This window comes from Clinocottus analis, unplaced genomic scaffold (assembly GCF_023055335.1).
Source record: "Clinocottus analis isolate CAN_PGR_092001 unplaced genomic scaffold, fCliAna1.0.p SCAF_6, whole genome shotgun sequence".
NCBI classification, from domain to species: domain Eukaryota; kingdom Metazoa; phylum Chordata; class Actinopteri; order Perciformes; family Cottidae; genus Clinocottus; species Clinocottus analis.
The window spans coordinates 5,317,008-5,343,835 of NW_027176218.1; the positions used below are offsets into that span (position 1 = coordinate 5,317,008).

Consider the following 26,828-nt stretch of genomic DNA (forward strand, 5'->3'; position numbering starts at 1 on the left):
TCTCATTTAAATTACAATTTTATTCATAGAGCATCATGGCTGAGATATGTGGACACACACAAATAATGAAAAAGTAAAATGAATAACATATAAAAAAGATAAACAAAGATGAAATTATAGAATAATATAATATCGAGCATTCAAAGAATTATTGTGTCGACGTTATAAATGTTGTGGATGACAATCCTACCCGATATTAGATTAAAGTCAGAAAATGACATTCTGATTAAATCCTCTCCTCGTTTCCGGTCTTCTCCATTTTGAACAATAGGGACGCTTCAAAACACAGTACATTTGAAGGGTTGAATCCAGACTTTACACCCAAACTCCCATGACGAGTCAGCACTAGCCATTAAAGCGTGATGTCCGCGGCCCTCCTGACATTCTGTTTCCCGTCATCTGTTCTCTGAGAAGACCACTGCGCACACGTTCCTTGCACAGTTTGTCCTTGGACTTCCTGACCAAGAGAGAAATCTGGTCGGGGAAGTAAAAAATGCTTTAGGGAATTGCACCAGCAATTTAAGTCAATTTAATTTTGAATAACTTTGTAAAGAGTTTAGTGTTTTTTTTTTGGCTTGCATAAAAGTTAAATCTAAACTTGACAGAAAGCCTGTTTTTGAAAATAATGAACCAGTTTGGAATAATACCAACACATAAACTGTTGTTTGAGACCCGGGAAAACGGTCAAATAATCGTAAAGACAAATGGCTACTCACAAGGACGATGAAAAAGGAACAAACATTCATAAAAATTGACATGATGCTGAACAATCCTTCCTCTTTGATGACCTGCAGGTGGAAAGAAACAAAACAATACAATGTTAGCGCTTAGTTAACAAATATGGGGACCAAAGAGTCATATGGATAGAAAGATAGATATATATGTGGACACTAGATAGAAAGAAAGACAGGCAGAAAGATAGACGGACAGATTTCTGATAGCCTTTCTCACCAGCAACTTGGACTTCAAGCCAAAGTTAATTTGATCCAAGATGATGGTTCCACTGCTTTTGTTTTCGTACCCGGCATTATAGAAGTTATAGAGCATGTTCAATTTAACGCAGACGTCAGCGGCGGCCCCCGACGCCATGGGGCCCGACAGCGGAGCATTGTGGGGAGGGGTCAAAGAGCACATTTGCCCTTCCATGGTCATATTACAGGAAACTTTGTACTGTCTGGTGAGAGAAAATAATGTACATACAGTGGGTCATGTTAGTGATACATGGATGTCAGACTGAGGAAATAATTGAGACATGTGAAGACACATCAAAACCTAATGTTCTAAAAACAGGATACGATATGTCATTAAATGTATTACGTCTCTTGACAATTATTATTATCCGATGCTCCGTCGACAGAAATGTGAGTGAGAGGAAAAGCTCTTTTAGCAATATAATGGTATTGTTTTGATGTATTTCAATATATATATTATATCATACTACATATTTTGGTGTTGGTCAGCAAAAACAAGCTATTTGAACATCAATTATATTGACAATTTACAGGCCAAACTATAATCAAAAAGTCCAACCAATAATTGGTAATTGTAAGTGCAGGCCAAAGAGAAAAAGAGAAATCCAACTACTGGAAGAGCAGACCAAGTAATCTCCTTACGTGTGAATGTCCTTTCCCAGTAAGCAGCATTCACGCAGATGCTTGGGTGACAGCTCGAATGCAATAGTCCCAAAGATGCTGATGATAAGCAGGTGGAAGAAGACCATGTCCGCCATCGTGGACAAATGGTCCACGAGCACTGTCACCATGTTACGCATTCCTGCACAGAGGAAGAAAAAAGGATGCCGTCACACAACTCGGATAGTTGGCCTTCTTATTTCTTCCGAACTAACTGTAATTTTATAATAAGCGGCTTGTAATAGGAGTACGTCTCAGCATTTCAGCGTTGTTCCGAGTTAAAAATTGTCTAATTTCAGCTACAAGCATTTGTTTAGCAATTGAAATCAAGATCAGACCCAAAGTAGAGTTTTTACCTAGCCAAAGATTTCGCAAATGTACTGGAAATAGAAAATTGGAAAGAAGCAGACTGCTTTGGGAGGTTTATCCCATTGATTGACCCTCACAGTGTCACAATAAAAGCTTGAAATGCACACACTTCCTTCTGCAACCTGACACATAAGTTATCTACTAACGCTAAAGCATTCAGCTAATTTACCTAAGTAAAAGCTAACAGTCACTGTAGTGTGGGATCACCATGGCAACCAGTAACACAGACACTATCTCTCATATATGTATAACTACATATATTTATTAGCACAGTATATATACACATTTATATAAACACAATATATATAATATACATTAAAAATATGTATAAATTTGTTTTGTGTTTTCAAAATGTCTAATATTTTGTGTCAAATTATTGATTTCTTTAGTGAGCCATAGAAAAAACAGTTAGCTTTCCATGCTAGCTCATTGCAATTAAAGTAACCTAGGTTATTTTAACTTAATTCTAGTCAAATTAATTGGTTCATTATAACTCATTAAAACTGTAGAAAATGTAACATTTTGATCACATTTTGCAATTTGACACATAAACAAACTACTAATGCTATTTCTGAAAGATTGTTTCTTGCACACGTTAGCTAGCAGACAGCTCAAGGCTAGTGTTAGCTTGCACCAACTGCTGTTAAAGACCAACGGGCCGAGGCTAGCGTTAGCTTGCACCAACTGCTAAAGAACAACGGGTTCAAGCTAATTTTATTGCAACACTGTCAATCCTTCAAGCCAGTACAAACGTACTTACCGGAGAGGAGTCTACGGTTTGGCTACTGATCAGAGAAGAAGAGTTGATAACTGGGCTCAATGGTGTCCACAAGTAATGTCTCCAACGGCTCAAACGGTTTTAAAAAACACATTTCAGTTTCAGCGCTGACATTCTGGAAATTAAAACATATTAGGATACCAGTTGCCAACATAATTGGAACATAAAATGTCGATTGATTATTAAATTGTGTAAGATGTTTTTTTTTTTTTAATGACAGGCTACATCAATCAAAAGGCAGAATATCAAAAAAAGCACTGTTTCCATTTCCAACATCCTATCTTTCTGCAATGACAGTGACCATAACTAACGTAGGCTATTATATAGATTAAATAGCTCTCAATGAAGCAGTGTTCTTGTGTATGTTTCAGGGACTTTTATTGTGAAGATAAGCAACTACTGAAGATATAGTTATTGGTTTAACTTTGACAAAAGAAGAGATTTTTGTTTTTTTGTTATTCATTTTTGAAGCTCTATTGAGCCAATTTGGACTCACACCTCAGTATTTTGTAAATCATGGCTACTGCCCTGCAGTAAAAATTAAAACATATCTTAAAACTACTTGCTACAATTTGAGAGATGGTTGGTAATATGAATGAGTCATATGAAGTTTGTGATTTGTAAACCGGTGGGGTCTTTAAACATACAATATGTCTTAACTAACATGAACAGATTACACAGAGGAAGAGATTCACAAGGAGAGTGACTGTGCTTACATTGTATGCTTGCAGATCACTGCGTTCAGTTATATAAAGTTATGAAAAAAATATAGACACTTTCCAATTGAATGCCAACATCCCTGATATGTATCGAAATAGGTTTTAGAATACATAACGTAAAACAGCTCTCAAAACTACAGAGAAGCTGCCAGAATAAAACACATTTTTAGAGTTTATAGTCTGTGATATATTGTATGTTACACTTTGGCAGCGTTGCCTGACATGAATCTCTGAAGTCTTAAGTTAAGACACTGAAATGATTTATCCATGGATAGTCAGAATCCCTCGAGCCATTGGCATCACTCAAAAAAAAACACACACATATTTGGCAACCCAGTGAGAATCTAAAGTGAAATATGGTTCTAATACGATGATGTAAGTAAGAGGGCGACAGCAGTAGGGATCACACCTGGCAGCAACACTATCATACTAAAAAGGTCTATATGGCCAAGAGTACTCCAACATAATACTGAGTGGCTTTCAGAGTTGTGTATCGTTCACTTTAACTGTGCATATAAAAAGGAGTGAAGGATAATGACAGGCGACAGGAGGGGGGGCATTTTCACAATGTGTCATCAGATCAGCAGACCAATGATGACTCATCAATACAATGTGTCATACATTTAGAAAAATCATCAGAAGATAAACTGTCAGATAGCAGGTGTGATTGTGATGGCACTGTGAGTCAGTGTTTTCCTTCCAGATGTGAACTCGCCTCCAAAGAGATACCACAAACTTTCCATTTGTACGAGCAGGAGAGGTGAATGAAACAGTTAGTGAGTAAACAGATGGCGCTTAAACGCTCAAATGTATCTAAAAGGCAATAAGCCGGACAGCTGGGGCTTGCAATTAATTTCATACTGCATTACATTCCTTAATTTTTGGAAAGCAAAAGGGTTCACAGTGTGTTCTCTGTGGCAATATGGATATACAGCAGTCTTTATTCATCTACACACTGTTGATACCCATGGAGATAGCCATCTTTTAACAACTTGCATCATGTAATCTCACAATAAAAATGTCAAAACTACTTTAGCCAACACAAATAGCTTTTTGAGGTACAGTATACAAATTCAGGCATGCAGAACATTTCATAAAGATTCTAACTTTTTTATTTTTAATAATTTAAATGACAACTTACCTGAACAAAACTGTTTTGCGTTGCATTATGGGATGCACAGTATATCCGGGATATATCCGTTAATTTATCATAGCACCTCCACTCCGTTAGCGTCAGAGGTAACCTAATACTTTTGCGTCGGTTTTGAACCTCCCACGGTCCGTGCGCGTGCCCGTGAAGTGGTAGCATTCGGGCGGACACGAACACGTGACGTCTCCACCCCAACACGTGTCACGCTGACACAGTTTTGTGAATATTTGCGTTGAGAACTGAACGGTAATTAAAAGAGAAATCTCGGCACATTCATTTTGTTCGTTAAATAATGTTCCCAATAATTTCTTCTTCGCGTCGCCCTTTTGCACTATAGCTAAGGTAATGTTCAACTGGCTAAAAGATTTAAATTTGTAAATAGATCGTATTTTCTAGCTAGCTAACTAGCTTCAGGCTAATTGACTAATTAAGATGTTAGCTAGCTAACTTATTTGGAAACGGCTATTTTCTGTTGAAATGTTACTAGCATACTTGTGTAGCTTAAGTATTTTAAATCAAGTTGAATAATGCCAAGTGGAGAATATTTGCAATATTAAAAGAACTGCTCTACCCTGGTTTTTGTTTGTTTGATAGAGCTGAAGCTAAAGTTACCTCATCTTCCACTCTGCAGACATGCTTACTGCCGTGCGGTGGATGCTGTCTAAGCTGGTTTCTCCATTGTGGAGGACTGTAGAGGTGGACGAAGGAGGAGGCCTTTTCTCTGGCCCCCCAGGTAAGCGCAACCATCCCACAAAGTATATCGCTGGTGAGATAAAGTTCACCGAGTTCGCTTCATCTTTCTGTGTCACTCCGTGTCTAAAACCTAACAACAAATAGCATGCCATGTCATTTTGTTTTGCTACTCATTTGTTCTGCTCGTCAAGGCACGATCCGCCACCTGAACGGCAGCGTGGTATCACAGCTGTGCCTTGACTATGGCATGATAGACGGCGCGGTCTACTTCACCAGTGAAGAAGTGTTGGGCGGGATGCCGCTGAAGGAAGGGGACTTGGTGAATTGCATAGCAGTGCAAGATGGTGCCCAAGGGGGATGGAAGGCTATAAGGGTGACGATCCCGTGCTTTGCTCATGCACGCATTTGCAAACGACATACAATCTATGTATTCTTTGACTTGTTGTCCGTTAAGTTGTTTGCGTTTGTGTTGGTAAAATACGGTATACTTTATTCCATACGTATTCTCCATCTATTTCTATCAAATATCTGAATCTAACCGTCAATGCATTTCTTTTCCTGTCTTGTTTCTTAAGTGTCAGACATGTGCCATGTAATCCTGTCATTTAGGTTGAGAAGAGTGCAGATGCCTGGGAGGAGGGTGGAAAAGGGTCTTTCGAAGATGACTGTTTGCAGCTGCAGCCTCTCATCGGCACAGTCACATCTTTTGATGGAGATAGCGGCTACATAAACCAAACCACATACTTCCCTCGCTGTAGTCTATGGGAAGGTACAGATTCTCACTGAACTTAACACACTCAAATTGGAAGCCTCTTGACCCCATGCAACTTACTCTGTTGTCTACACCCACACTTATTTAAAGCTATTTATAAATTGTTTTTTTAATAGTTGATGTTTGATTAGACCTCAAACTGGGTAAATTAGACAAAGTCACAGTCACACCAAAATGTAGTACTACTTGGCGGAAGGCTGATGTTACATTTCTTACATTATTGTCAGGTTACGAGCCAATGAAAGGAGACTGGGTCCAAGCCAAATATTGTATCAACCCTAATAAGTGGACCACCCAGGCGCGTTCTGTGGTCCCTTTACGGTACCGCCGCCTAGACAAGGTAATTGCGTCATTGAATTTCTCTCTCTTTACCCACTCATTACAACTTAATACTTTTTGAATACTTTAGTTTTATTTGTAAAAGGCGTTGCACTAAATTTATATAGGGTTGATGTTTAAAAGCCTATACATGTCTGTTTAAAACGGTTGAGTTATATTACTACCTTATTTTGTTATAAATAAGTCAAATCACTTCTTTTATTCCGTCCCCCTACTCTGAATGTACCACTGTCTCCAGGTGCATGTGACTAGTCTGTTTGGTAAAAACGGAGTGGTGGATGAAAGTGTGTTCTTCAGTCTGGACTCTCTGCTGCTGCCTGCTCACTACCAGCCTTTGCCAGGGCACCTTGTCAACCTTGTAGTGGTGGAGAGTAGTCAGTCCTTGTACTGTTGGAGAGCCCTGTGCATGGCCCCCTGCCTTCAGAGGTATTGGACTTTCTTCTATTTTTATAGGGCTGCAGATGAGGATTTTTTTTTTTGTGGAAAAAGTACTGTAGAAATGGCAATCATTATTTCAATGTCTTTTTTTAAATGTTGTGTTCCTGTTGCAGTGGAAATATCTCTGCTACACATCTCCCAGAGGCTGAACTCAAAAGCCTGTTGGAAAACAAAGGGGGGCTGGATGTAACAGACTATGGCCAGTTTGTGGATCTGATGATTGGGGAAAAACAAGAGCTGGTGCTCTGGATACAGTGAGTGACCAAAGAAGAGATAAAATATCCACATTCAGAGTAAAACTAAATTAAATAACTAGTTACACACCGCTGTAAGGTAGAAGTATAATTCTTATTATTGGCATTGTTTATTGTTGTTTGTAACCTTTGCACCCATCATTAACCACACTTTTGTTACAAATATCCAAAATTTGAGAGAAAATAAGACATCTATTGAATACCTGTTCCTGAAAAAGTAATTATTTCCACTAGCAGCACAATACAATGTCTTGAATAATCTTGATATTTTTCTCATATCAGAAATAAAGGTTCAGAGATCCACAGGCTGAAGTGCTGTGACTTTGCTGGCTGGGACTCAAAGGAACAGTTTACTTTGCTTACTGTCAAAGACTCCACACCACTGGGACAGAAACAACATCCTTTGCAAAAAAACTACTCTGAATCTGAAAACCGCTCTGAATCTTCAGAAAAACAAGTCTGTGACGCAAAAGAGGTACACAAAGAAAATGGTGAGGTGCTGAAGGAGACAACCCATTTCCCCGGTGTGAGGAGACAGGAGAGAGATGTGGTGATTCCACCAGGAGAGAGGTTGTCTATTGTAGTAGCCTGCCAAGCAAAGTAAGTTTTGTTGTTGTTGTATAGACTCTTGTAGTGACATTAATGTAAATACCAGAAGCCGCTGGAGGGGTATTGGATCAAAAAGATAAATGTTTAACAAAGTGTTTTACTCCTGTTTGTATGTTGTCTCTCTTTTCAAATAAATTCCATGTGCGAAATTTCTCAGGAGCCTGGGAAGCTGTGCTGAGCTGCTGTTGCTGCACTTCTCCTCTTTCACCATCGGGAGGCGCCTTGAGGTCACAGTAGGCAGTAAAGAGGAGAACCTGCTGCAGCCCTCGATGCCCTACACCTACAGTTCTAGAGATGTACCTCTGGTCTCAACAGTGCCGACTAACGTGATCACCGTCTCTGCTCCAAATGACACCCCAAGGTATCTGCACAGCTGACTTCTATTGCCTCTTGAAGAGCACCAAGCTAGTAACTACCTACCTTACAGCTAATATAGAAGTTGATACAATAAATCAATAATAGTTAGATTTTATTTAAAAAAAATTGTAATTTATGCAGGCAGGGAGCTTAACTTGTCACTTTTTGAATATTGACTTTCTCCCCTGTAGGCCTGTCAAGCGGCGGCTGCCAAACTTCCTGTCTAACTATCCATTGCCCCAGGCTCTCAGAGATTGTGTGGAGGGACAACACGATGTGCTGGTAATTCAGCCCTGCCTCGGTGAGGTGAGTTTACCCATGATGAAGTTCAGCTGATCGTGTAGAATAAAGTCCAATTTGCAGTTGAAGAGTCAGCGTAGGGCTATACGTGTGTTGATTGCACTTTGGTTGAGGGAGGTCTACTAATATTTATTTATTTTAAGAATAATAAAGGAGTGAGGCTCTGGGACTCTTAATTTCACTAGCAGGGTGTATGATATTTAACAGGGTTCTTATTGTCATAGAAAACCTGAAAAAGTTATGTAATTTAAAAATGGTTATTTCCAGCCCTGAAAAAGTCCTTTTAAAAAAATAAAATCCTGAACGTTTTGGAAAAGTCATGAACATAATTGGTCATAATGTGCATGGACTCTGGTTTAAGAACCATTCTGTATTCAGAGGATGCCACACAGTTGGCTCCAGCGGCTCTCTACTGTTCTGTGTCTTGTTCTCAGTGGAAGTTTGTCTTCAGGAATCAGCTGAAATATCACATTTTCCTTCTCCTGCTGTGCCCGTTTGCTCAGGCGCTATCACCATCCAACATGCGTTCGCGTTTCTCGGTCCTTCTCTGGCTGGAAGAGCTGCAAGCAGAACAGGAAATTAGAGAATTCACCATCATCGGGGCCCTTCTCAGAAAAGGAGGGAACTACCTCCACCTAGAGGTCCTTGGGTTGTCCGAAGGCAGACCAAATCTCAGTATAGGTGAGTAGGCCTTAGTTGTCTTTGTTGAATTATTGCAAAGGTTCATATTATGATTTTTTTTGTTTAAGAACACAAGAAGGGTTTTGACAAGTTTGCTCCGCAGGTGACAAAATACTTTTGAAGAAACCACAGAGGAACGGTTTGTTGGTGGAGTACCATGGTTATGTCACAGAGGTACAGAGATATTTGATACAGTGAAGCATTTTTGTAATGTTTTGCATTATCAAACATAAATGCATGCATGATATTTAATCTAATGCTCTTTTTTGACTCAGATCAATGATGAAAATGTGAGTTTGAGAGTGAACTCTGAGTTTCATCGCAGCTACCTCGGAGAGCCACTTGATGTTGAGTTCTCTTATAACAGGTGAGGAAAAAAAGTTCTGTGCACTCGTATTTCATTCAGAAATAATACATCATAGTTTTAAAACCAGTATTTTGACTGCTTGCATCAACAGAGTTACCATGAGACGGTGTCACAACGCACTTGAGCAGACAAAGCATTTCGGGGACAGTAAGTTATGTTTTTTTTTTTCAAATTTCTTTAAGTCTGTGTGCCTTTTGGCATTTTTGACATGATGAAGATGACTGATTTCCTTTTCAGACAACTCAACTTTACAAACAATCACATGCAATATGCAGTATTCTTTGGAAGGCACAATTTATTTTTGTATCGCATAAATAAAAAAGGTTCCCAAAAGCATTTAAAGTTCTACTACAGAAGCATGTTGAATAAAACAAGTTGTTTTATAGAGTCAATTAAATGTATATGCAACATTTTCTTGCTGACATTGAGGTCTTGATAGCTGCAAAGTTTAGTTGAATATTTACAAGGGTAATTCATATGCTTTGATTTACACATTTATTTCACTTCAGCTTTCATGTTGGATTTTAGAAAGTAGACAAAGACATTTTAATTGCCGTCATTTTCACATTTTTGTGCAGTTCTCTTCCCCTCTAGAGTGACTGTTAAGACCTCTCGATGGACAGGGAAGTGGATAGATGAACCAGACCAGAATGAAACAATGGAAAACGTTGAGGTGAAAGACTAAACAATTCAAGTACATTAATGTCATTCAGTTTTAGTTTTGATAAGTCTAATTGTATTTAAAAAAAAAAAAAAACAGGTTCCAGCCACGCTCGATAATAACGTCTCGAGCGTTTCCACGACGTCAAAGGCCACACAGACGAAAGGTGCACAATTTAGTTTTTAATTTGGCACAAACTATCTGTTCAAATCAGATAACATGAATGACAAATGTGTAATCTCTTCTAGATGGTAGTCAGCCATCTAAACCCATCCCCACCATGGGGAACTTCTTCAACACGGACCTGAACCCCCCTCAGAGAGAGGCAGTGAAGTGCATCCTGGCAGGGGAGTGTCGGCCCCTTCCTTATGTGCTGTTTGGACCCCCAGGCACGGGAAAGACCATCACCCTCATAGAGGCCATACTACAGGTCAGAGCCCCAAACATTATAGAACATGTCTTTTACGCAGGGTTTACAACTAACAAGGTATAGGTTTGTATTGTGGTGAAGTAGAGTGCGGTGTATTTGGCGGAGATGGTACAAAATTAAATGCGATGGTGATGGCATTTTGCGCAAGTGAATGCTTTCATTCACATGAGTATCGAATGAAGTAGAAATAAAATAAAGTTGTCATTTGTGTCACTTCAAAGATATTAGTACTATAATCTTTTTGACTATACGCAGTCCTACATCATTCTTTTGTCACATCTCTCAAGATTACTCTGATACACTTCTTTCCACCTCCCAGGTTTACCACTTTCTGCCCAGTAGTCGGGTACTCGTATGTACTCCTTCCAACAGTGCTGCTGACCTCGTCTGCATCCGCCTACATCACAGTGGTTTCCTGCATGCCGCAAGTTTGGCCCGTGTCAACGCATCCAGTAGGCAGGAAGAGGTACTTGACAGCATCAGGAAAAAGACATTCACTGTGCAGACACCCACTTTTCAAGTATGCGTGATCAAAGGGGAAATATGCAAGCTCCTCTCTGCAGTTTGATCTGTACAGATGCCATCGCCATTTGCCGCCACGTTGGGTGGTACAACTGTCAGTAAATCCTTTGAATAAGTAATGAGGTTGTGATAACATGCGTCTGCATCTGCCTTTAGTACATTGCTTTATCACCTAAAATGTTTGTGCGATGTTGATTTTTTTTTTTTTTTTTTTCTTAGTCCATCCCAGAAGTGCTGAGACTGTATTCAAGGGCAGGAGAGGACATCCGCCATGCCTCTTTTCACAGGATTGTGGTCAGCACCTGCTCCAGCGCTGGCATGTTCCATAATATTGGACTGCAGTAAGACCTGGGCTGCAGTAGTGATAGTTGTACACAGTTTAACTAAGCAACTTTTGTCCTGTCTTCTTTCTCCTATCTCAGTTCATTGCTTGTAAATTTATTTTTCCTCAGAGTGGGACATTTTACCCACATGTTTCTGGATGAAGCCGGCCAGGCCACAGAGCCAGAGTCCCTCATCCCTATGAGTTACATGTCGGAGAGCGATGGACAGGTCAGCACAAATGCACAGGCACAGACTACATGCACATCTTATTTTTTTGCACAACTGATTTGCACGAGCTGTGTTTCTAGTGTGGATCCCAAAAAAAAACGGAGCATTCTTGATTGATAATGACTTTTCTTCCATTACCTGCTTAGATAGTGTTGGCCGGTGACCCCTGTCAGTTGGGTCCACTCGTGAAGTCCAAGCTGGCCGCTGCCTTTGGCCTGGGGGTGTCTATGTTGGAGAGGCTGATGTCAAACTCGCTGTACTCCAGACATGACTGGGGATACAACCCAAAGCTGGTTGGTTAATTGCAAACATTTAAAAACTTTTTTTTTTTGCTTTTGATAGAAAGTATCCTATTTACATTAATGCAGATAATATAAAGTTACGGTCTTTTACTGTTACAGGTCACTAAGCTGATCTACAATTACCGTTCTCATGAGGCCTTGCTCACACTGCCCTCTAAGCTCTTCTACAAGGGCGAACTGTGTGTTAAAGCACCAAGGGCCATAGTGGAGACTCTCTGCAAGTGGAAAACCCTGCCAAAAAAAGACTTTCCACTCCTCTTCCATGGCGTTAGGGTGAGTGGTCTTTAAACGTATGAGGAACTTAAAGAGCATGCAACTACAAAGGGCACCAGTTATATCTGAAAAATGTTTACCATGTTGGGCTCATTCAAGTTACTGGAAAATCCCCCTCATATTTATGCTTTGCATTTTCCTCTGCCCTAGGGCACAGAAATGAGGGAAGGTAACAACCCTTCATGGTTTAACCCAGTGGAGGCTGTACAGGTCATGCTCTACTGCTGCCAGCTGGCAAAGAAGCTCTACAACCCTGTGGTCGCCTCTGACATTGGCATCATTGCCCCCTACAGGAAACAAGTAAGACGACATGGTGAATTTGCAAAATGTGTGTTGTGTTTTCTAATATCAAAGTTTTAATACATATTAGTTACAAACGTCAGATGTCCTTTCTTTTTCCATCTTAGTACAGTGGGAGAAAAACTTTCTGTGTAATTTCACATTCAACTTGGACGGCTTCTATTTTACGTGTTGTAACCCTGCAGTGTTCTCGTTTTTTTATTATTCTCCAGTGTGAAAAGATTCGAGTGCTGCTGGCTAAGGTAGGCCTGTCTGACATCAAAGTGGGCTCTGTGGAGGAGTTCCAAGGACAAGAGTTCCTGGTCATCATCATGTCTACGGTAGGCAAAAACTGAATTTCTGTGTAAAAGAGATTATGGACATCAGAATGAGCTTTCTTTTAAATAAGAGGTCCATTGTTTTATTTGAAATGTCATCAACTTGAATCAAGCGCAGATTCTGTAGAGCAATACAGCGCATTTTGTCGGATAACGTGTATCAAAATTCCATCTGAATATACATTTTCTGTCTGTCGATGTAGAGGAGATAGGTCAAATTCTGAACCTGTGAAAACTATTAGTTTTGGGCAAATTTCTGGGTGATTCAGTCCCAATTTGTTGTTGGCACCACCATGTGGTCAGTCAATGTATTTTTCTTTAGGTGAGAGGAGTGTTGCAGTTTCTGAAATCCTGATAAATGATGGGCAAAATACTTCGATTTTTTTTGTGTGTGTCTCTTTACTGATATCATTCAAAAGTACGTTCATTGTTGCAGTCTGATTTTTATTTTTTATTTATTTTTTCCCCTTAATCACTCAATAACTCAACTGATCCAACAAGCAAAACATCTTAACTAATAGCTTATGGATTTAGATTTCTCAAACTTTGCAGAGTACCTTGTGGTTAAGTATATTTACTTCTCAGTATGCCCTTTTTCAATTTAAGAAGAAAAAATCTTTAGATACTGTGGCAGTGGAGGTAAAGACAGAGAAGGCATCAATCATTTTGGTTCCTTGACCTTGTGAGCAAAATGTTCAAATACATAAAACTGTTATGGAACAGGTCTAGATGATGTATTCATGAGAAATTAATTTGTACTTTGCCTAACTGAAAAAAGAAATTGTTCCTTCTATATTTAGGACCTTCCAATTAACTTGTTTTGTGCCTAAACCTCACCATTCATTTTCTTTAGCTTGCAACTGGATTTTCACAAGTGGAGTGTAGAAGTAGTGATGAGGGTGTTCTTGCTTGTATGTTACTTTTACTGTGTTTAAATCAGTAAGAATGGGCACTGCCCTATGTTGTGGGGTACTGATGGTAAAATCCTTTGTGCCGATGGGCCATCGGATCATATTTCGACAATTGAAAGGATTGTTTTTGGTCCACGCCGATATTAAAGCCAGTTCAACTACTTTACTGTCAGAACTAATATGTTCTAAAAATAAAATGATCTCTAGAATCTGCACCCTGCTGGGCAGTTAGAGAAGTTTCTGGTGGAGTGGAACGTCTCCCTGCTGAGCCCCATTGATCTGCAGGAGTAAATATTCAATCCTGAAGTACAAACCAACCTCTCTGTTCTCCATATGCCTGCTCGTCTAACTTTTCTGCTCCACAAGACGAGTAAACATTATGGATAGTGCTGTATCAAATGTAATTTCTTTACGTTTGAATATTGGGATTGAGGTTTTTAAGTGCAGCCCCGAACGTTTGTTGTCGTATGTAATGATGTCATCACTCTAACATATGAATCAGTATCTGTGGTTATATAAATGTAATCTATGGCGCTGTTGGATTGCGTGCCTCCCTTTTGTGCAGCGAGCGAAATCATCATCGACTGATGTTTTTAAAAAGCCGAATGCCAGCAAAGATTGATCGAAGCAGAAGTATTTAGATTAAGGGAGAGCGTCACAAAGCAATATTTCTGTGAGTTAATAATAATCATTTGGATTAAGTCTGATGGTGTTTTCAATTAAAACAAATATCTGTAGAACAATCATAACGTTCCCATAGTTTATTCCATATTTTGTCAATTGCTCAGTTCATTTCATTCTCTTATAATATAGGTGCGCTCTAATGAATCGGTACAGAGTGATGATTTGCAGAGTTCGCTCGGCTTTCTGGCCAACCCAAAGCGCTTCAACGTGGCCATCACTCGTCCCAAAGCCCTGCTCTTGATTGTAGGAAACCCCCACATTCTCATCAGGGTGAGTAACAAAAACCCCTTTGATCCTCTGTTTTATTAAACATGTATTTTTGTTAATTAAGAGGTTTTTAAATACTTAAAATGCCTTATTCCTCTCCAGGATCTTTGCTTCAGGGCTCTACTGCAGTACTGTTTCATCAATGGGGCGTATCTGGGCTGTGACCCACCTCCCTCCCTGAGAGACTCCGAGATGTATGTAAACTAGTCCTCCATCATCTAGTCCTCATGCATAATAGATATTTATAATCACTGGCTGCTATCTTTAGTACACCTGTGCAGTCGACTGTAATCTAATAAAACTGTTCTAACCCAAGGTCTGCTGTTAACATCCCTTTAATAAGTTATTTTGACACTCTGTACAATGATAACATGCGTAACCCAAGTAATTTGGATTTAAAACTCCACAAATCAGTGAATTGGACAGGTAATGCTACGTATACCAACTGTAATCTTTTTTTTTAATAGAAAGTAGAAGCAACTTCCAATTTTTTTAGCATAGTTTTTTGTGTGATGGAGTAAATTCAAGGAGCTAAAAACGACCAAGAAGGACATTTACAGTCCTGTTTTAAACTCCTTTCTCTTTTCTTCTCTCCCAGTGTTGCAGAACAGCAAAGGACTGCATAAGAGGATGACGTAATCATTGATGTTGTCCCTTGGCTACCCTTACTGTGTGTGTGTGTTTTGACTGTTCGCATAGTGTAGCTGTCTGAATCGGTGTTAACGGCATTTGTTTGAAAAGAAAATGTTCTTGTTTCTGTGAAGGCAAAATGCAGTTTCATGCGTGGAGGGAGGAGGGGAGTGGGGAGGTAGAAATAAAGATAATGTTCGTGTACACTGCACAAATATTTCTGTGTCCTGTGATTATTAAGTTGATGTGCTTGACAGTGCGGAAGATTTTACAATTACACTATCTCCATGTTGTTGTGAATTGCGTCATAGTATTTAAGCTTGTTCGTCTGCCCAGGTTGAGCAATTATGCAACAAAAATGATTTGCATGCGTTGGCCTGATTTTTAACAGCCGCTGCAGTAACTTGCCAGTGCTTTTAGTATCAGATCTTTATGTAGAACGTGTAATTAAACATGAGTTAATGTTTTGAACTTTTATGAAGTTGAGTGCGTCACCCAGGGTTGGTGTACAGAGTTGATCTACAGCTGTCTGTAGTTTCCGGGGGCAGGTTGTCTGCTAGCCTCGGCGTGGCAGCGTCTGCCCACAAGGCCCGGAGACTGGATGTGACAATTGAGTGCTACTGACAGTCTACACAGGGCTGTCAGTCCTGCTGGAGCCCAGTGGGGGACTCTTAAGTTAATGAGTCTCTTATGTTCTAGGAGGAGACGGCTTTCATCTGAGTTTACTGTGTTGTAAGGAAGGCCACCTCAGACCCCCACGCCCCTCTCCCTTGCACCTTTGTCTTTGATGTGTGTCTCAGGTGTTCCTTCTCTGCTGCCCGAGAACGTCCTTATGAAGCTTAAAAAATAAATTTAAAAAAAGCTTGGAAGCTAACTTCAGCATCTGCAAACATCTTTCTGAGCTGGATATTGAAGCAGGAAGACTGGAGTTGATATGACGTGTTTGAAGTTGGTCAGTTGACACCGCTAGCGACTGTGCTCGTGCAACATTGAAATGTCTCTATGGAGCTTCTCTATCCGGTCTTGCATCTCGACTTTCACCTTTTTAGAAGGAAAAGGTTTCACTGAATTGTGACGTAAATCTTAAATGACGTTGTAAAAAAACTGACCGTGTCTTCGTAAATATGATGAATTCGGCCTGCTATTCATTAAAGATAAATTACATTGAGCAGGATGACAATAAATCCGAAGAACTTGATTGCCAAGTACCAGCACTGACACGGTTACTGTCTAGTTTGAATTGTAGAAAATGTTGTGATTTTACTTCACATCCAGCAAGTTGCAGAACTTCTGCTGTCTATCTTCGAGGTGAGGCGTGTTTGACAGACAGGTGCCCGTCCCTTTATCTCATACTCGTATCACCTCATTAACTAAGGCAGGGGCAGGCAACACATTACCAAGACAGACACTGTGTCTACATGGCAGCCATTAGACCCAACAACAGACCCCTGCTGGGCTCCTGGCAAGGGGGAGCTTGTTAAATGTGTGGACCTATTGTTCTCCTAAATTGGCCTGTGACTCTAATTGCCCAGTTAGTCCCCTCTTACGGGCTGTACTCGTCTACCCGGACTGGAACCAGCCTCCACTCATCAGATCAGGCCGTAAAAGTTGGCTTAGCTGGGGCCGATGGAGGGCTCTGGCTGCAAGCGAGAGCAATCTTTGCTGTTGACAGGGCTGGCACACAGGCCCAAAAATGAGAGCAGTAGCCAACTAGAATTGGGTTTATTTTGGCATGTCTGACCCCGCAATGAGCATTTGCAGGCTGGGCGGGATAGAGACCTCTGATTCATGAGGGGAAAGTCCTCGAAAAAAAGGCCCAGAGGCATCAGCCACAGATCTAAATCTAAATCTGGAGACAGACGACATCTAAACAAATCTGTTGCTGCTGTTATATAATCCTATTGTTACATTAAGAGGCTTGAGTACACAAGACAGAGGGAACGGGACAAATTAGCACGTATGTCTGTGCCCCTGTGTGTGGAGTGCCATGTACTGCGGCCGCTGATGCCGGGATTTCTTTGTTAATGATGCATGCAACCGATAAGCCAAGGAGGGAGGCTAATAGTATTTTGCATGTGGCTGTGAGTTTGTGTTATTGGGAGATCAAAGCCAGGTGAGCCAAAACAGACTCTACTTTGCTAATGAGAACGGGAGGCTCTGCCGATGAAACCCTCCAATTAGAAAGCGGGGACACATGAAAGAGCCTGGCAGTATGAAGGAGACTGTCTGTCTGTCTCCAGAAACCTCAGATTTATTTCTAAAGGAACTTTCAGAGAGGGATTTTTGCAAAGCCTCTTTATGGGATTTGGTGGTTTTTATATATCAGCCAAAGCAACAAAAAAAAATAGTGATATCATTTTCTATTCCCCTTACTGTGCTCAAAGCAAATATATTATTGGGAGTGGTCAAAATAGCATTTACTTTTAGGGTAGCTGATTCCCTATTGCAAACACTGCAAAGATTGTCCGCCAAGTAGCAGCATATTGGACTTTGAAGACTTAGCGTTTTTAAACTTATTTTCCATGAGGTGTTCATGCTGGTTTTCTACCTCTTAAACATATAAAAGCAAATGAAGCAGATTCTGTGACAGAGCTTCAGTCAGTGAAAGCTGGGCCGTGATTGCTCATTGTGACCCCTCCTTACTCCCCCTCACACACACACACACACACACACACACACACACACACACCCTCCAACTGCTTAATACCCCCCGTCTGCAGTCATCACAAAACAAACCGTTGTCTCCAAACACATCGTCTCTACGTCTTTGATAGGTAGTTGATAACAGACTTACAGACAGATGGGGCTGGCTGACCTTGCCCTATATAAAGCAAGCCGCAGCTACTACAAAGCCATTCAAGGACAGAAGAGACTTCAGACAACCAGCAACCTCAGTAAAAGCTCCTCCATCTGTCTCGTGGACTCTCTGGATTTTGCAAACCTCTTCGGCATGGCTCTGTTCTTCACCGCGGCTCTCCTGACCATGGCGTGTCCTTCAATGGCGTTCGACATGGGCCAGTCCACTCGCTGCGTCGCCATCCCCGACCAGATGAAAGTCTGCAAAGATGTCGGATACTCTGAGATGCGGCTGCCCAACTTCTTGGGTCACAGCGACCTGGAAAGTGAGGTGGTGCCACGTTCAGAGGACTGGAGGCCTCTGTTGGAGACAGGCTGCCACCCTCAAGCCCAGGCCTTCCTCTGCTCCATCATAGCCCCCGTTTGCCTCGACACGTAAGGAGATCTTGTTCTTTTTGCCGCCTTTGTTTATTTCCGGTGAAATACTCTTCATTTGCATCATGATTGCAGTAATTCATTCATTGTGCAACATTTATTTTGTCTTCTCTCCTCCAGATTTATTCAACCATGCCGTAGTCTGTGTGTGGCAGTGAGGGACAGCTGTGCCCCGGTGCTCGCCTGCCAGGGTCAGCAATGGCCCGAGGCACTTGATTGTGACCGCTTTCCCACTGGGGAAGACATGTGCCTTTCTCACCACACAAAGTTCAACCACTTCACCAAAGGTATGCATGGACCACAGACTCATTATTCGAACTCTGTTTCACTTTACTGCCTCTTCATTCCATTGGCAGACTGACCTACCGAGTGCTCGCTCTTTTAGATTTCCTATAATTACCGTTTGCCTTGCAGTTTGGTTGAATTATGTTTCATTTGTTATCGCAGACTTACCCAAACCTGCTTGCCAAAACTGTCCGTCTGTGGAAGAGGCTCCTGCAATGAAAACAGTCCTGGATAGTTTTTGCCAGCATGACTTTGGTAAGTTTCTGAATTCTTTCACTACACTGTGGTTTGCTGACGTGCATGCTGTATGAGCATGTTTTTGTGTATTATAATAGTGTGTAATTTTCCAAACCAGATGATAACTCTTTATTTTTCTCTTCTCCTCAGCTGTGACGGCCAAGCTTCATCGCCGTCGCCTACCCGTGGGTGAGCCAGAGTACAACATTGAGGGCCGAGTTGAGTTCATCCGCCAGGGACCTCTCCTGCCTTACGACACGCAGCACCTCCTCCAGCAGTGGCTGCTCATCAACCTTCGCTGCGCCAATGTACTCGTGCGCCTCGGACGCTCACAGCTCTACGTGTTGACCGGTTCTGTTCAGCCCGACGGTACCCTCGCTCTCACCCGCCTCTTCCCTTGGCACAAAAAAGACACAAACATCGCAGTGGCCACTCGCAAGTGGAAGCACCACAGGTGTTGAATGGATTGACGCCGGCATGTGAAAACTGAAGCTCTGAATCGGGACATCAACGCCCTTTGCCTCCCTCTGCAGCTCACTATCTCACCCCTGCTCTGACAGCACACAGTAATAGAACGCACTAAAACCTGTACATAGTATTAATTAATGTAAATCGATTGTAGATTCTATTTTCTTTAAGGATATTGCTGTATTTATTAAATCCTTTTTATGTGTCTGTGGTAAAAAGTGACAATAAAATGTTACAAAACTATACTGTTGTATGTGGGATGTTTTAACAGTGACAATTGTGTTTACCATACTGCTTAGCCCTTTATCGTCCCGTGGCAACAATGGGGTTCTTTATACCGTAAAGGGAAAGAGTCATGAGAGAGAGGGTCCTCTAAATATGTGGCCCTCTTTACTGATTACTCATTCCTCCACAAGGTGGCACACTAATAGAGAAGCAGAGCACTGGTTCTCTATTAAAGTGCCAAGCCCCACTTTTCATTGCAATTATATAAAAATGGCTCAGAGATGATGTGCAAACGCAATATAAAAATAATACATGCATGCATTCATTTAAAGATTTGGCCCTTTTTTTTGCTTGAAAACTTAACGTTATAATATAGTGCATTGTATGCATGTATATTATATATAGTAGTCCTTGCTTGATATGGAAAATGGCTCTGTAGAAGACAACTGTAGAATGATTAATTCTCTGTAGATGACCTGTGGTCTCTAGCGTACGATGTAGCGCTAATGAGAAGACAAATCACTCACTTTACATCACAATAGCCTTGTTTTCACCACCGGGCTGAACCGTTCTAGCTCGGGTCGTTGAACAGTGGGCCAATTCTATACTTTTATGATACTATTCATCTTTATGTATAGTGCTCCTGACAGATTATGTCTTGTAGTTTATAATACATACAAAAGTGCTGGACGCCTTAAAAGATTTGAATATTATATACTTTTTATTATATGGACCAGTTATATCATCCTTTAGTTGAGTGTGGGCAGCATGGGGCATCCTGCATCTGTTTTTGTTTTTTTTTGTAAATTTCTTAATTTTTTCTCTTATTGCACTGAAGAAAAGCTTATTTGTAAAAACAAGGTTTTTTTAAATCTTGTACACCATTCACAAATGTTACACAAATTAAACGAATGAATTAAGCCAATTTATAGTTTGTAGGTGCCTTTTCCGCCTGGGTTCGCTTTGTCTGTTCTCCACTGAGTGGTTACTGAAGCGAAGCATGTGACGTGGAAAGAGAAGAATCACATTGTTAACCACGAATTTGTTTAATCAGTAACGTCATCGCAGTGCAAGTTAGCTTCCGCAGTTGTAGCTCTGGTGGGAAAAGAGCTCTACTCATCATCTGGTCCTCCACTGCAGGGAAAGAACCATGAAACTGGGTAAGCTGACACGATGGATTAATGAGCTTTTATTTAAATGACATTCTATGATTTGTAGTGGCTACACCTTTTTTTTTTGCCCCCTCAGCTTTGTTTGCTGTTCTTACACTGGTGTACCTGGAGCTTTCTACAAGGGTTGTCGCTGCCCCGATGTGTGCCTATGGGCAGACTGGATGCCGTGCTCCTTCCCTGGTTGATCTCTTCGACAGGGTCATACAACAGTCGGCAAGAATGCATTACATCTCCACTGATCTGCACTCTGAATTTGTGAGTTCTTTTATTTCAACTCTGACATCGATCATCCATCACCATCCATCAACCTTTGGACTGCCATTCATCCACCATCAATCACCGTGGTTTGTGTCGGCTATTTTTCAAAGCCTTCATATCACATTATGTGTGATATGTGTGTGTCCTTATTGCAGGAGCAATTTTTCTTTCCCATGAAGAACCTCATAGGAAAACGGAGGTGCCACACATATGGCATCCCAACACCAGACGATAAGGAGAACGCACAAAGGCTAGGGGTGAGCGTTCATGTTACTAATATTAGCAATGTCACGGCGCCTTGTCAGAGATGATATGAAGTTGTATGTTCCCACCTCGTTATTGAAGCGACTCTTTCATGTGCAGAGAGAACAACTGACTGAGGTGATCCTGAGGCTGCTCGGGGCTTGGGGTGACCCCCTGTCTCAACTCCACCGGAGCATGTCTCAGGATCAGAATCAAGGCTTCAACCACTACAGCTCCAACAAGGCTCTGGTGATCAGCGACATGGTGCACGATCTGAAGGAGGGAGTCGCAATAATAGCTGGAAAGGTAACAATCCACTTTGTTGTGTGGTCATATCTAACGATGATTGTATTGATTGTAAGTTAAGTCTTGGTTTCTATCTGTCACATAATGAAATATTACATTTTTTAACCTCAATGTTTCCTCCGTCTACCCCAGATGAAGCGGTTGGGAGTGCTTGGTAACACTGTTGGTTATGTGTCTCCTGGGAGTCTAGTCCCTTCTTCTGCCTTCCACAAACAAGGAGAACTCAATTCAATGGATCATCATGACCTACTCTACTGCTTCCGCAGAGACTCCAACAAAGTAAAACATTATCTCCGTATTCTGAAATGCACCACCCTTCCTGGACTGGACTGTTGATAGTGATAGGGAAGTGTTCCAGTGCAAATTGGTCTGAATAGAAATGTCTGTTTATTGTTTGCTTTCAACTACACATATTGTTACTTAGATGTAATGTGTGCTTTTACTGTCGAGGATTGTGCATGACACTTGCTGTATTATTGTGAGAAACATTCGCGCTTTGAGCATTAACCATTAAATAGAAATAGAAATAAATAAATTAAGTACACCTCCATAGTTTCTGGTAATTATTTTGTTAAAAGGGGACACAAGCTATATATATAGTTATAGTTATATTTCCGAGAGCCCAAAACAGTAGGAATAATCAAAGTGGGAATCAGGATTCACTAAAACACTTTATTTACAGTTGATCTTTGTGTTCATGATCATGAAAAAAAAAAAGAAAAAACATATTTACAAAATATACCAAATGATTTGACTTCACTTTTGGATTATGAGCAGAGCATTACTATAAAGCTGACCAAAATAAAAAAAAAAGTCTGGTATGTAAATGCATGAAAGGAAGTGACTCATGTGCATTTAACTGATTACAATTACAGTGGACATTTTTCCTGGAAAGACTTTTTGGGTGTAATAACCAATCAATTGCTTCCTGAAGCCGGTGAAACAGAATAAGATGATTGACACACCAGTTAAACCTTATAATACTTATGATGGGGCAAGACAGTTACATTCATTAAAAAAAATAATGTTATCAGTGTTAGTCTTCACAGACCGTGTTTTCCATCCACGTAATTGTGATGCCCTCCCAGTAGCCTTTTTTTTGACAGGTTTTTGTAGATTTGAGAGTCATCGGTTTACTTTCCACTCATTACTATCTCTCATGTGTCCCATGCGCTGTCCTGTGGTGGTGATCTCTCATTCTTTGAGTCAGAGTGTTTCTGCGATGCTTCTTCCTCCTCCTGAGCAAGACCTTGGGCCATGAGCTCATCCATTGGGGAGCGAGTGTTATGAACTTCCTTTTCCTTACAGTTCCTCCACTTCATTCGGCGGTTCTGGAACCAGATCTTTACCTAAAATGCCAGGAGGTTGGTAAATGGTTATTAAGATGGCTAAAGATGTACACCAATGTTTTTACCGGTTTACAGTCATTTAGGTGTTAGAGGTTAATCAAGCAAAAAGAAGTTGTATTACCTGAGACTCCTTGAGACTGAGATCAGCTGCCAGCTTGTTCCGGTCTGTCTTGCTGATGTATTTTTGTCTCCGAAAAGTTCTCTCCAGCTCTTTCCGTTGTTCTTCAGAGAACACAGCCCTCCTCAGGATCCCTCTGCGTGACTTAGGACTTATATCAGCAGACCACATTCGAATATTTGCTCCCTCTGAAACATAAAAAAAACACATATTAATGTCAGTGTGTTGACCCCAGCAGCTATATATCAACATCATTGAGGTATGGGTCATTGATGAGTAGCTATCATTGGTGGACTGGGGGGAATAAAGCGTATATTCATTGAAATGAGGGTACACGCATTGGCCAGGGGAATACAGAGAACTGAATTTGAGATGAAGCAGACCATTATTGGCTCACCTCGCTGTGGATCATTTTCCCAAATGTTGCAAGATGGAGACAATCTTGATTTAAAAGGCACAAAATCCAATTCCGTCCACAATCAATATGCACACTTTACCAACCATCCTGCATTTCCTACCTTTTCAACTCTGGATCATGCCTCTCTTTGTCACTCTTGCTTTATCACTCACTTTTGATTCCTCTTTTTCTATTTGTCCAATTTAACAAACTGGGGGTGACTAAGGAGAATAGAAAGCCACTTCAACTGAGAAATAGGGGATTTAGTGAACTGTGAGGAGCAATCCCACGGTACTTCACTCACAGGTGCAGGCACAACAAAAGTCAAGTGGAACAATTGATCCGATCTATTCAATGTTGCCTTTTTAATCTGTACGACAAATCTGCACACAGACCACCTCTAGGGAGCACATAACAGGTTTGGACATGCTTCTCACTTCTCTATTGGGACTCAATGGCTTTCACTTAAATAGCTGATTACCAGGTCATTCCTGGCCAACGTGTGTGTCTACCCTAGTGGGCCAACCATAGAGCCCTGCGGGACACCAACAATAGAGCCGTTCAATGGAAATGCCATTACTCGATGGCTCAGTGGCCCAACACTAAATCTTTTCACTTGCAGGTATGAAGCCAGTTTGTATGAGAAGATGAGCTCGAAAAAGTCTATAAAAGTCACTTTCATTGAATGCTTTATGTCCTAGTCAAGGAGTCTCCAATGGGTAGGAATGAGAGTTGAAGGACAGGAGAAAAGAGGGGGGTTTGAGGACCAAGCTCTTTAGCCACACAATGGCCGGGGGATGTTCCTGGACCAGCCCTCTTCTGTAGAGAAATGGGCGAGTTTTTTGTGCTTAGCGGAGTTCATTGCTGCAGTGAAAAATTGCAGTGAGGTCGCGTGTGGATGGTGGAGTGAAAGTGCCAATTGGTCACGGCCAGACTTGGCATTGTTGCGTTGCTGGGCACTGTGGGAAAGTGTCAACCTACTAAGAGGACTCCGGGGACCTGTGGGATGAGGGGTTGATATGTTTTCTGATTTGTGCTATTTTTCCACATTTGACGAGCATCATAGACTGAGGAAACTAATAACTTCCAATTGCTGTGGAATAGTACCAAAGTAAGACAGCTGTGAATCTTAATTAATTTGCGTGTGATACAACAATAGTACTCAAGTTATATGAACTGAAACAGTTCGAAGGAAAACATTTTTAATGTGCAATTCCAGGTTTCCTGAATGTCTTAAAATTTCTTGCGGCCTGAAAATGTAACTTAAAGTTATCGGGATTCACAACCAAACCAAATATTAATGCTGATTGAGAAGAAAAAAAATCGGCCTTATTCAGCAGTATGAATGTACACCTGGTAATTATAATCCTCATATGACAGAAGACAAGATGTTTATTTGCTCTGCACGTTTGCGCGAGTAAAAGTGTGTTTTTCGCAAGTACAAAATAGGGGGCCCCGGGGTTTCTGAAAAGCCTCGCAACCCACCCCTCTTTCCCATCCTAAACTGCCGTGAATGTTTATGAATAGAGCCGTGCAGAGTTGAACGGAGAATTAGCTCTTTGGCATTGCATCAGTAATTAGCTGTGGAAAGCACGGGAGACCCTGCTGCTAATGCTTTTGAGAGTAGCTGAGGCATTGCTGATGAGGCATAAAACACTCACTGGAGAAGACAGGAGGGGGGCTGGACCCACCGCAGCATGCCAGCAGATACTGAGGGCTCCGCAGGAAAACACTGCTCAGTACACCTGCAAAGAGAGACAGGAACAGTCAGATATGGTCATGTGTTAAGCAGGTGAGACAGGTACAATAAACAAGGGACAATACGTGGATCACCGTCGTCTACTGGAGGAGTCCTACTTTGTCAAATGTCTGTGATCTATATTTTTACTGCTGGGCTAAGATTTTGGTGACGCATCCAGATTCAACGTTTAAAAAAAATGTATTTAGATGCTTTAACAGATATGTTTTATTTGAAAACCAAAGGAATAGTTTGCCTAAAACATAATTGGGCTCTATTAATTAACATGCCATAATTATAAATTGCATATAAATGTAAAGTTTGCACAGGTTTATAGTGATTTCACTTTTATGTAGATTTTTGATGTACTTAATCTTTGCAGTCATATTTATATATTTTTTGAATGACTTTTTAAATGTTATTTTTCTCTCATTTTTTGTATTTTGTTGATATGCAATGATAATATCAATTGTGGAATTTTTAAGTAACCAATTCAAAAGTTATATTTCGTTAGTGAGTGAGACTTCCCCATCAAGCATATAAATTACTTACACTGACATACGTTAACATTTGAAAATATAGTTTAATTAATAAAAGTTTGGCAGTACACGTCAACATTTGCAAAGTCGAAGCCGGGAAATAGTTTTTCTTGATTTAATTATTTTATACAAGTGTGTCAGTGACATGACTTACAAAGTAACAGACAATCTACAAATTCAACTTTAAAAAATGTCAGTATCTCTTCCAAAGTAACATACAATCAACGTCAAACCAAGGAACAATTTCAAGGCTAAAAATTCAAAATTTATAAAACGATATTTATGAAAAAAAAGTAACAATATGTATCCTTTACATAAATATAACAGGTCATGAAGAAGAAATAAAATTGCTTGCTTTACGTCACACTGTAACATTTAAATTCCATGACAATATAATCGTAGATTTTCTTTTTTTAAATTCTGCTTTCATTCAAAATCACTTTACCTGAGTGTGCCAGAAGCGGTCCGACTAACTCTTTCCCCTGACTGTGGGCCTGGCTTTGATAGGCTCCATGCTCGCAGCCCCAGGTTCTCCTCGGACGTTCACACGGCGCCCGTCTCAGGTGTCCACCTGCCGGCCCTTCCGGACTGACTGAAGGTGTCTGTGACTGCAGCAGATTGTCAATTAGAAAACTCTTTCCAGAGTTCCCGAAGCCGGGTAAAGCAGGAGGAGAGGCAGCCATATTCCTCCTGGTGCAGCTCTGAACTGAGACCATCCTGTTCACACCGTGACCCGAACACTTGAGTTCCCTCTTCAGCAGTCACAGCTCAGTGACACTAAATTCTCCTTTAATCCCTTCTTGAGTGACCAGGCCAACTTCATTAAACTCTGAGGAAAACAAAAGTTCTCTGCTCTTCCTCTTTCGGGCCTGCACTTTGCTACAGGGCTGTGTCGTGATTGGCCGAGAGGCTCTAATGTTCTTCTCAATTCAGATAAGGCTGGGGCCTTTCTGGAG

The 26,828-nt window shown here is 40.9% G+C and overlaps 4 protein-coding genes and 1 long non-coding RNA gene across 8 annotated transcripts; 3 read left to right on the forward strand and 2 right to left on the reverse strand.

Annotated features, from left to right (window-relative positions):
- Positions 1-109: 109 nt before the first annotated feature.
- LOC137804650 (uncharacterized) lies at positions 110-4,653 on the reverse strand. Its single transcript, XR_011080148.1, has 6 exons — positions 4,639-4,653; positions 2,761-2,893; positions 1,614-1,773; positions 952-1,174; positions 717-788; positions 110-474 (listed from the first exon to the last, which is right to left on the reverse strand). It is a non-coding gene; the product is annotated as an uncharacterized lncRNA (long non-coding RNA).
- Positions 4,654-4,723: 70 nt separating this feature from the next.
- mov10l1 (Mov10 like RNA helicase 1) lies at positions 4,724-15,523 on the forward strand. 4 transcript variants are annotated; one of them, XM_068604010.1, is made up of 27 exons: positions 4,724-4,989; positions 5,279-5,380; positions 5,532-5,713; positions 5,950-6,109; positions 6,340-6,452; positions 6,690-6,877; positions 7,003-7,143; positions 7,426-7,743; positions 7,910-8,113; positions 8,301-8,415; positions 8,913-9,090; positions 9,194-9,264; positions 9,366-9,457; positions 9,549-9,604; positions 10,036-10,130; positions 10,269-10,284; positions 10,367-10,548; positions 10,868-11,014; positions 11,290-11,411; positions 11,523-11,622; positions 11,769-11,915; positions 12,024-12,197; positions 12,348-12,497; positions 12,710-12,817; positions 14,539-14,679; positions 14,779-14,870; positions 15,275-15,523. In XM_068604010.1, exons 2-27 carry the CDS (start codon positions 5,281-5,283, stop codon positions 15,300-15,302), a joined length of 3,420 nt encoding a protein of 1,139 aa, XP_068460111.1. In that variant the 5' UTR covers positions 4,724-4,989; positions 5,279-5,280; the 3' UTR covers positions 15,303-15,523. The 4 variants fall into 4 exon arrangements, with proteins under 4 accessions (XP_068460111.1, XP_068460112.1, XP_068460110.1 ...); XM_068604011.1 differs by having other exon boundaries at positions 4,724-4,893; positions 5,242-5,380; XM_068604009.1 differs by having other exon boundaries at positions 4,724-4,893.
- Positions 15,524-18,256: 2,733 nt separating this feature from the next.
- On the forward strand, positions 18,257-19,561 carry szl (sizzled). The gene is made up of 4 exons (XM_068603705.1): positions 18,257-18,537; positions 18,658-18,824; positions 18,985-19,077; positions 19,210-19,561. Exons 1-4 carry the CDS (start codon positions 18,257-18,259, stop codon positions 19,518-19,520), a joined length of 852 nt encoding a protein of 283 aa, XP_068459806.1. The 3' UTR covers positions 19,521-19,561.
- A 1,341-nt stretch (positions 19,562-20,902) lies between these two features.
- Positions 20,903-22,098, forward strand: LOC137803713 (prolactin-like). Its single transcript, XM_068602424.1, has 5 exons — positions 20,903-20,912; positions 21,001-21,179; positions 21,338-21,439; positions 21,546-21,731; positions 21,864-22,098. The coding sequence occupies exons 1-5, from the start codon at positions 20,903-20,905 to the stop codon at positions 22,065-22,067; spliced, it is 681 nt and encodes a 226-aa protein (XP_068458525.1). The 3' UTR covers positions 22,068-22,098.
- Positions 22,099-22,600: 502 nt separating this feature from the next.
- On the reverse strand, positions 22,601-26,588 carry dbx2 (developing brain homeobox 2). The gene is made up of 4 exons (XM_068603963.1): positions 26,318-26,588; positions 25,257-25,340; positions 23,202-23,386; positions 22,601-23,080 (listed from the first exon to the last, which is right to left on the reverse strand). Exons 1-4 carry the CDS (start codon positions 26,586-26,588, stop codon positions 22,889-22,891), a joined length of 732 nt encoding a protein of 243 aa, XP_068460064.1. The 3' UTR covers positions 22,601-22,888.
- Positions 26,589-26,828: the final 240 nt, after the last annotated feature.

What these genes read in the sequence shown, in the direction of transcription:
- szl (XM_068603705.1), top strand. Translation starts at nt 18,257, where the DNA reads ATGGCTCTGTTCTTCACCGCGGCTCTCCTGACCATGGCGTGTCCTTCA. An exon ending in GCCCCCGTTTGCCTCGACAC is followed by an intron (nt 18,538 to 18,657) that starts GTAAGGAGATCT and finishes TCTCTCCTCCAG; the next exon opens with ATTTATTCAACCATGCCGTA. An exon ending in GTTCAACCACTTCACCAAAG is followed by an intron (nt 18,825 to 18,984) that starts GTATGCATGGAC and finishes TTGTTATCGCAG; the next exon opens with ACTTACCCAAACCTGCTTGC.
- mov10l1 (XM_068604010.1), top strand. Translation starts at nt 5,281, where the DNA reads ATGCTTACTGCCGTGCGGTGGATGCTGTCTAAGCTGGTTTCTCCATTG. An exon ending in TCATAGAGGCCATACTACAG is followed by an intron (nt 10,549 to 10,867) that starts GTCAGAGCCCCA and finishes TCCACCTCCCAG; the next exon opens with GTTTACCACTTTCTGCCCAG. An exon ending in TCCTCTTCCATGGCGTTAGG is followed by an intron (nt 12,198 to 12,347) that starts GTGAGTGGTCTT and finishes CCTCTGCCCTAG; the next exon opens with GGCACAGAAATGAGGGAAGG.
- LOC137803713 (XM_068602424.1), top strand. An exon ending in CTGATCTGCACTCTGAATTT is followed by an intron (nt 21,180 to 21,337) that starts GTGAGTTCTTTT and finishes TCCTTATTGCAG; the next exon opens with GAGCAATTTTTCTTTCCCAT. An exon ending in AGAACGCACAAAGGCTAGGG is followed by an intron (nt 21,440 to 21,545) that starts GTGAGCGTTCAT and finishes TTTCATGTGCAG; the next exon opens with AGAGAACAACTGACTGAGGT.
- dbx2 (XM_068603963.1), bottom strand. Translation starts at nt 26,588, where the DNA reads ATGGTCTCAGTTCAGAGCTGCACCAGGAGGAATATGGCTGCCTCTCCT. An exon ending in ACCGCTTCTGGCACACTCAG is followed by an intron (nt 25,341 to 26,317) that starts GTAAAGTGATTT and finishes CTCTCTTTGCAG; the next exon opens with GTGTACTGAGCAGTGTTTTC. An exon ending in CCCCCCTCCTGTCTTCTCCA is followed by an intron (nt 23,387 to 25,256) that starts GTGAGTGTTTTA and finishes TTTATGTTTCAG; the next exon opens with AGGGAGCAAATATTCGAATG.